At 30.8% G+C, this 9,436-nt stretch overlaps 1 protein-coding gene across 1 annotated transcript in view; it reads right to left on the minus strand.

Annotated features, from left to right (window-relative positions):
• LOC107644664 (kunitz-type trypsin inhibitor-like 1 protein) overlaps window positions 1-1,468 on the minus strand; it is a 9,004-nt gene extending 7,536 nt beyond the window's left edge. Inside the window, exon 1 of the mRNA XM_016348575.2 lies at window positions 1,413-1,468. Within this exon, the coding sequence (XP_016204061.1) occupies window positions 1,413-1,468 (56 nt within the window). The remainder of the gene's footprint in view (window positions 1-1,412) is intronic.

The following is a 9,436-nucleotide window of genomic DNA, read 5'->3' on the forward strand; positions in this document are numbered from 1 at the left end:
ATAGAATTAAGAAGAAATATATAAAAAAATTAAAAAAATTAAAATTTATAATTTATACCAACAATTAAAAAAATTGAGAGAATATATTTTTTCGAAGAAAAAGGGATCAATATTCACATTTTGTATGTATATTATTGTTCATGCCGCATGTATTCAATGCTTTACATTATTGGTTGAAAAAGAGGGTACAAGATAAGCTAACAATAAGAACCATATAAGTATGACGCATTATTTTTCAATCTATATATAATGAAAATAGAATAAGTATACAATGTGTATAATGGGCTGATTTTTTGACCTAATAAAAAAAGTAACTATTGATTATCGTACAGATTTGAACATCTAGAGTAAAATACTACTAATTTATCAAACATAATACACTTATACTATCCAAAATAACTATTAGAATATCAGGGATAATAAACATCTGTTATCCTACTGAATCGCTTTAAATAAACATCCGATACTTTAATTTTAATTTGAAATTAATCCCATTATATACATTGTACGGAACATGTATTCGCTCCTTAAATTTCCTTTCAAATACATGAATAATGGACATTATTTCATTGAAACTATATGGTGGCGTCATCAACATTGGTGGCATCTACAAACACAATTTGAAAAGGATCATTGTTATTAGTCAAAACCAAACGCCTTCCATCTTCATCATCGTACCTTCCAACATCAGAGCAAGTAGCACCACTTATATTGGGACAAAACACAAGCTTGTAACTCAAATCATCATGTCTCTCAATGATAAACCTACCATTGATCAATTTCTTGCCCTCATGATCCCCAACACCACCAATACCAATCCAATCTCTTGGGAATTCGCCGTCTCCGACCACCACCACCCACTTTGAAGATTCCGCACACTCGGGCCTCTCTTCAAATGATATGTCTAGTGGCGTCGTGTCTGTGAAGATGATACCAGGACTTATTCCTGGTATCGTAAATTCCACAGACATGCTATTTATAACTGCAAGACAGTGACTAGACACGTTGAGTCAGGGATGGAGCTAGATGAAAGATTAGAGATGGGCAAAAAATATTTATATAATAAAATAAGACTAAAATAAAATTTTAAGGGGGCTAAACTAAAATTTACATATAATTTACATGTAAAAAATTAAAATTAGGGGGGCCATTGTAAAATAAAATTTTAAGGGGGCTAAACTAAAATTTACATATAATTTACATGTAAAAAATTAAAATTAGGAGGGTCATTGCCCCCTTTGTTACAATGTAGCTCTGCCCCTGCGTTGAGTTTCCGATCCTTCCAAGCCTAACTCCTCCGCCCGCCGCGCCAAAGATAGCTGGTTTGATATAGAGACTTTGCCCTGGGAAAATAGGGTTTCCATTTGATATCTACCATTTGTTCAACTGCAGCGTAAGAGAAGGATGGTTGAATGTAGGTGATTAGGGCAAAGAGAAAAGAAAGAGTTATGAGTAATGTTGGCTTCATGATTTATATATCAAGAAGAAAGTTTTGTTATATTTATTTGTGTTCATGCCCTTAATAAGGTCTTAACCTCTATTTAAAGTATTTATAGAGTTACAAGAGTTACATGTTTGAGAGAGTACGTATAGTGTGCGTGTGAATCTAAAACATCGGATGCATGCATGGAAAAATAGTATATATTTCTTTTTCCCAAATTGACACTCAAGTTCAAATTTATAAAATATTTTTTATTATGTTAAAATAAATATGTACACATTGGTTACTATTAGAATCTTTTGTATTAGCATCAAACTTTTGTGATGGATTTTTATGGGTTAATAATGAATATCAATGTTACTAACGAAATTAACTACGAATATTATTGGACAATAAAAATAGAAGAGAGTTAGGGACAGTGACGGATTCAGAAAATTTTGATAGTGGGAAAAAATTGATATAACATGATAATAATTTCTATAATAAAAATAATGTGTATATAAAAAAATTAAATATTAAATTATCTATTAGCCACTATATATCTATGTATAAATACATGTATTGTTTAACTTATTTTTAATGTGTATTTTATATTTTAATATATATTTTATACAGATAATTATTTTTTATGTATATATAACATGATTATTGTTATGATTATATTTTGTTATTGTAAAATATGATTAGCCTTCAAAATATCTAATATACAAATTAAAACACTAAAATAGTAATTTAAATAATATCTAATTTAAAATTTTATTCTTTTAGGTTTTATATTTTTAAAAAATTAATTAATTTTTTTCTTAACACTACCATCAAACTTTCTCTCTTTCCATATATATTACTGAACAATTATTTAAAAATTCACTCCCCAACACAATTAGAAGCCGACTCTTATTGATATTCATAGTTAAAAAAGTTCTTTCAATTAATATAATTACTACGCAAAAATTAAAACTAATTTGAAAAGAAGATAAATAATATTCTTTTGAGTTGATTTTTAAAAAAGAACACTAATTTCGTTTAAATCTGAGAATTGATCATTCTAACGAATACCTAATATAAAAATTTTAAATTGACAATTAAGTACCAAAAGTTAAGTAAAAAATTATTGTGGGGTCAAATTTAATAATCTAATAGGGGCAAATAAATATTATTATCATATACTACTAAAAAAATTCCAAATTGTAGTGGGGGCGCTTGTCCCTACACTACTGCACTTAGATCCGTCCCTGCTTAGAGGCAGCAATGGGTAGGGTGGAGTAGGATTTGGAGCCAATCTTAATTCTATCCGCGGATTGAGATTTTTATATAAAGTCAACCCTATCCTACTCGCAGGTTGAGAATATCCCAACCTTAACTCTACCCGCACAAAAAAGATGCAACATTATTATATAACTTGATGATAATTCAAAATAGAACTGATTTTTTGTAAAAAAAAATATTATTAAATTATCAATTAATGGTCTTCTTTTAATGACTAGGGATCTTTTGCATTTAGTGAAAGGTCTTTGGTTCAACATCCACTTGAAATGTATTTTTATATAAGTATATAACATATACATATATAGGGTGCGGGTTGGTCGGGTAGGGTTGAGACTTAACCCGCACCCTATACTACCCGTTAGAGGTGTTCAAAACCGATCCAATCCGAACAAAATCGACCAACCGAGCCGAAAAAACCGATAACCGAACAAACCGAAAACCGAAAAAAATGATATTTTGCAGTTTTTGCGGTTCGGTTCGATTTTCAGTTTTAATTTGAAAAGCCCTAACCAAACCGAACCGAACCGGTTATACTGAAAAATCCTATATAAAAACCAAACCCCACCCCCTTCCAGGAAGATACAGCCGCCACTCAACCTTAGCTCTCTTAGTAGGACTTATTAAAATTTGGCTGATTTTAGTATATAAATAGTATTTTTATAGATTAAAACTTGGAATATTTTAGTAGAATTTGATATATTTAGGTTGAATTGTTATTGAAAACATTAAAAAATAGAAAAAAGACAGAGAAAATTTTAATTAGGTTAAACAAACCAACTCCTTTAATTTATAGGTTAACCAGTTCAAGTTCGTTACACTACAAAAAAAAGTCTATGGTCACAGTAAAAAATCGTGACCATAGCTAGTAAAAAGGGTGACGATAGATCTATGGTTACGGTTTTGGACCTATGGTTACGATTTTTTACTGTGGTCTATTCTTTCGTGGCCATAGGTCTATGATCACGATTTTTTTATCTATGGTCACGATTTCAATTTTTAAAATCTGACACTTTAGGCCACGTTTTTTCACCGTGACCATAGGTTAATCTATGGTCATGCGTAAAAACCGTGATCATAGTCTCTATGGTCACCCCTCCCTAAAACCGTGACCATAGCCTCTATGGTCACTCCTCTCTAAAACCGTGACCATAGCCTTATCTATGGTCACCCCTCCTTAAAACCGTGACCATAGCCTTATCTATGGTCATAGTTTTTCGCCGTGACCATAGCCTTATCTATGGTCACCGTTTTCACCGTGGCCATAGCTTATCTATGGTCACCCTATTTTTAAATGGTGACCATAACCTATTTTGTTTTATGAGATTTAATGTTTTTAAAAGCATAATCACATCTCAAAATGATGATAATCACAAAATAAATCTAAGAATGAGAAATTCAATAAATCTAAATCATAAAAGTTTCATTAAAAACTAGATATCCATTACAACACTAATTAAAATAAGGTGTAATTTATCCATTATTACATATAATATCGGATAAGGTCTCTTATAAAAAAGTAAAGAACATTCGAAGTTGTTATAAATGGTGCCGCAGTAACTAGTCAACTCCTGTTGTCTTTACCAATATGAAAAAATTATCTTGTACACAAAATAAAGCCAAAACAATTTTCAAGAGAAGATAAAGAACATTCGAGAGTAAGAAAACAAAATAATCAATTAACAAATACGAATCCTAAAAGAAACGAAAAGAAAAAGATAAAAAAAAAAAGCATTCTGTATATAGTTATCTCCATCAAGATACAAGAACTTAGAACCCAATTGCATGAAAGTAATTAAATTATCCCAACAAAAAAATGAGAAAGAAAGTCTGCATCAAAACTTTAATTTTTCTTTTCTTCTTAGCTGTACTTCAAATAATTAACGCTAACACAACCAAAGTCCATATAGCAGTCCTTGTTGTTTAATATGATTTCAATAAAATATACTAATCCGGATGAAAATTTTTGTTGAACTATATATTAATTATTCAATTTAATTCTAAAAGAATGCAACATTAACTTTTACCTATTTTGACACTCATAAATTACTAAGAATAACTTAAAGCAACTTCAGTTATACATAAAAACTGATTAGAAGAAAGGAACGGATAGCATTAGTGCTACACTGTTATAATTTCACAAAAGACCTAAATTAAAACTAATTAAATCAATAACAACAAAAATAGAAATTTTCTTGGACATTTCAACTTTTAGATCATAACCCATTTCTTAGAAAAAGCCTTGATGCCTACAATATATGTAACAAAACAAACAAACAAAATTTGGATAAGAAAGAAACATTAAACAAATCGCATCAACATTCAATTTTTTCGTTAATTAATAGGTAACATCATGCATATGAATCTTAATTGATGGATACTATTTAACTAAAAAGCAACGTGAGGAAACATCATAATGCCTTAGAACAACACAATTAGGCTAAAAAAGGAAACAGAATATTCATCACTTACATCATAAACTAACTTGTGTTAGTAGATATTATTACATAAGCATAAGCATTCTAAGTAATACAAGCATTTGAACATAGTCTTTCTAACTCTTACCTATTTGTACAGACTCAGATTCACAAGGTCAAAATCACAAATTCCAAATCTCTAAAATCCCTTAATATGAGTCACCCCTTTTACACAAAGAGACCAAACCCAAAAAGCTTAGATCGTTGACTATGGGTAACACACAAAACAAAGAACCCAAATCTACCCGGTTCTCAAAAAGGTAAACTTTTTATATCAAAAACAGCAAATACTTTCTGGGTATGGCAAATGTGAGTGTAAATCTGAACTTTCAGTGGTGGATGAAAATTGAGAAGAAGATTAATAATTTTAACAACAAATACACACATATGATAATAGAAACTTGAATAAGTAAAAATAGTTTTAACAGTTTCAATTGGATTAAAATAAAATATTATTTTTTCTAGCCATATTAAAAATTCAAGCTAAATTAATGCAACCTTAATACATACAAACAACACCACTGCTTTAGCTTCTTGCCCATGTGCTTCAACATCAAGCGACAGTACTTTTGTACCCTCTGCTCTCACCGTCTTCAACTCTCTTACCATCACTAGCTATTACTTCTTATTCACTCATTCAACTCCATAATGTAAATACTACCTACTAATCAAATCAAATGATATTTTTTTCTTTTTATTATCACATCTTCTACTAAGCTTCGTCATCTTTATTATTTTTCCTAATTTTTGAAATCAAAGCTAGCTACATTGTTCAACAGCAGAGACAATTTTTTATTTATATTTTTTTTCCAAACCTACTGATAATTTAAATTTAAGATCAGGGACTAGAAAAATGAAGTCTAAATTGCTAGCTAGTAGAATTTTAGTTAACTATGAAGACACAAGCAATTGACCCAAAACAAGAAAAGCCAGAAGAACTGCACCAATGCTTCAGACCAGATACATGATTTCCATACCATCTTGTCCACTTATTTTCTTCTTACTCTGTTTTTTTTTATTTCTCTTTCCATCATCTCGTTTTTTGTTTTTAATATTTTTCTAAAAAATTCGTACTTTATGAAAGCACTACTGATTTATTTAGCATTTATTGTCTATTTTATATCAATCAGAATCATATTTTCTATTTAAGATAGATAAGCTTGTTGGTTCAAGGCATTTTCAATTCAAAAAGTTTCTTTTGTTCAAGAAGGGAGAGATTAGAATTTAGAAATCAAAAAGGGCAAAACTTGTCGAGGTAAAGACTCGTGAAATAGACCTGTGAACAAGAACTTTTTATACATGATTTAAAAAAATTAAAGAGAAAAAATTAATTAAGCAAAACAACAGAATGCAAGTAACCAAACTCAAATATGAGCATGACAGAGAGAGTTAAATTACATGAATGTCTAAGTCATCCTGCATGTGCTTTGAACTTTGAGTGTTTCCCAACACCGCATCACCATCTCAAACTGAAATTAACTATGACGGAGCTTCCAATCACGGCGACACAGTTTCCAATGACGGCGACGGATCTTCCTGCTGTGGCGGTGGAGGATGCGTGGGTGTGAGGCCTGCGGTGGCTGTGGGGTTACGGGGAGGTGCAGCGGCTGCAGGAACAGATGCAGAGACTGCGTGGCTGCAGTAGCGGCAGAGAATGCGATGGCTGCGGGGGCGGGCTGCAGTGTTGGGTGGCTAGGCGCTAGGTTTAGTTCGTTGATACTGTGTAGTTTTAGACAGGAGAGGATCGTGGTGCTGGGTGAGTGTGGGTGTGGCTGCGTTGGTTTCCTTAGCTTCTTTAGTTTTAGGGTTTTGACGTTTGTTTGTTTTTTTTTTTTTTCTAAAAAAGCACAAAACTTAATAATTATTAAGTTTTAAATCATTTTTAATTTAAAATTAATAATATTCAACTTAATTTTTTATTTATAAAATTAGATTTAAAATTTTAATATTTTAAAGTAAATCACATAAAATTTTTATTAAATTTTAATTATTAAAATTTTTAAATTTTAAATATATAAAATATTTAAAATTATAAAAAATATATAAAAATCTAAATTAATTTTAATTTAAATGATTAAAACTGTGACTATAAATCCTTTTATATTAACTCTCAAAATCGTTATCATAGACTATTTTAGATCACCTCTCAAAACCATGACCACAGACCCTTTTAGGTCACCCTTTCAAAAAATCGTGACCATAGACCCTTTTAGGTCACTTCCCAAAACCGTGACCATAGACACCTTTAATTAGATCACCTCCCAAAATCGTGACTATAGACTTTTTTAGGTCACCCTTTCAAAAAACTGTGACTATAGGTCACCCCCAAAACGGTGACCATAGACCCCTTTAGCTCACACCCCAAAACGGTGACCATAGACCCCTTTAGGTCACCTCCCAAAATCATAACCATAGATCCCTTTAGGTCACCCCCAAAACCGTGACCATAAACCCTTTTAGGTCATCCTTCTGAAAAACCGTGACTATAGACCCTTTTTGGTCACTGTAAAAAACCGTGACCATAGATCCTTTTAGGTCACTCCCAAAATCGTGACCATAGACCCTTTAGGTCACCCCCAAAACCGTGACCATAGACCCTTTTAGGTCACCCTTCCGAAAAGTCGTGACCATAGGCCCTTTTTGGTCACTGTAAAAAATCGTGACCATAGACATCTTTAGGTCACCTCCAAAACTGTGACCATAAACTCTTTTAGGCCACTCCCAAAACCGTGACCATAGACCCCTTTAGGTCACCTCCCAAAACCATGACCATAGATCTTTTTAGGTCACCCTTTTTTGAAAAATCGTGACCATAGACCCTTTATGGTCACTGTAAAAAACCGTGACTATAGATCATTTTAGGCCACTTCCTAAAACCGTGACCATAGACCCTTTTAGGTCATCCTCCAAAACCGTGATCATAGATCCTTTTAGGTCACCCCTCAAAACCGTGACCATAGTTTTTTTTTGTCACGCTAAAAAATCGTAACTATAGAGAGTTTATGATATTGGTTTTTTATCGTAACAAAAAAAACTGTGACCATAGACCCAAAATATTGTAGTGTTAAGGTCTCATTTTCACAAGTCTATTTTTGGAGCAAAATATCCACCTAGTTCAAGTAGTTAATTAAACAGAAGAGTTCGACGAACTTAGCCCATTTGACATCCTACTTATTGGTTCCTATGCATACTTTTTAGTGTCAAGCTAGCCTAACAAATCAAGGGTTTTTCTTTTTATCCTTAAATTAATTTATTCTTGTCTTATTATACGAATTAAGAAACGCGTTCTTTTGTTAAGAATAAATATTATGCCATAACATACACATATTTTATATATATATATAGGGTAAAAACGTATTTAAAACAAGGGAAAAAATTTGTTACACAGATCAGACAAATAGAAATCTGATACATCAATCAACCAAAGCATGTTATTACGTAATTCGAAGCAACTTCTTTCGAATTACATTCCTACATAATTCGAAACAATATAGTTTGAATTATGCACAACGTTTTGTGAAGGTAAATCGAAGCAATTTGGTTCGATTTACTCCTTGGTTTTGTTTCTATATAATTCGAATGGGGCTAATTCGAATTACTATGCATTGAGCTATTACTCTATTACAAATTTTTATAGTATTCCAAACATCTTTTAAGTCATTTTTTAAAATTATTTTACATGGAATAAAATATTTTTTGTGATATAATTTAAAAAAATATTAAAAAAATTTATTAAACTATATATTTACTCAAATTTTAAATAATTTTTTTAATTTTTAAATTATTAATTATGTAGAAGAGTATTATATTTAAAATTTGAGTAAATATATAGTTTAATAAATTTTTTTAATATTTTTTTAAATTATATCACAAAAAATATTTTATTCCATGTAAAATAATTTTAAAAAATGACTTAAAAGATGTTTGGAATACTATAAAAATTTGTAATAGAGTAATAGCTCAATGCATAGTAATTCGAATCAGCCTCATTCGAATTATATAGAAACAAAACCAAGGAGTAAATCGAACTAAGTTGCTTCGATTTACCTTCACAAAACGCTTGTGCATAATTCGAACTATATTGTTTCGAATTATGTAGGAATGTAATTCGAAAGAAGTTGCTTCGAATTACATAATAACATGCTTTGGTTGATTGATGTATCAGATTTCTATTTGGCTGATTTGTGTAACAAATTTTTTCCCTTGGTTTAAATACGTTTTTTACCCATATATATATATCATAAGAGGAGTTGTT

Source organism: Arachis ipaensis, chromosome B05 (genome assembly GCF_000816755.2).
Source record: "Arachis ipaensis cultivar K30076 chromosome B05, Araip1.1, whole genome shotgun sequence".
Lineage (NCBI taxonomy): Eukaryota > Viridiplantae > Streptophyta > Magnoliopsida > Fabales > Fabaceae > Arachis > Arachis ipaensis.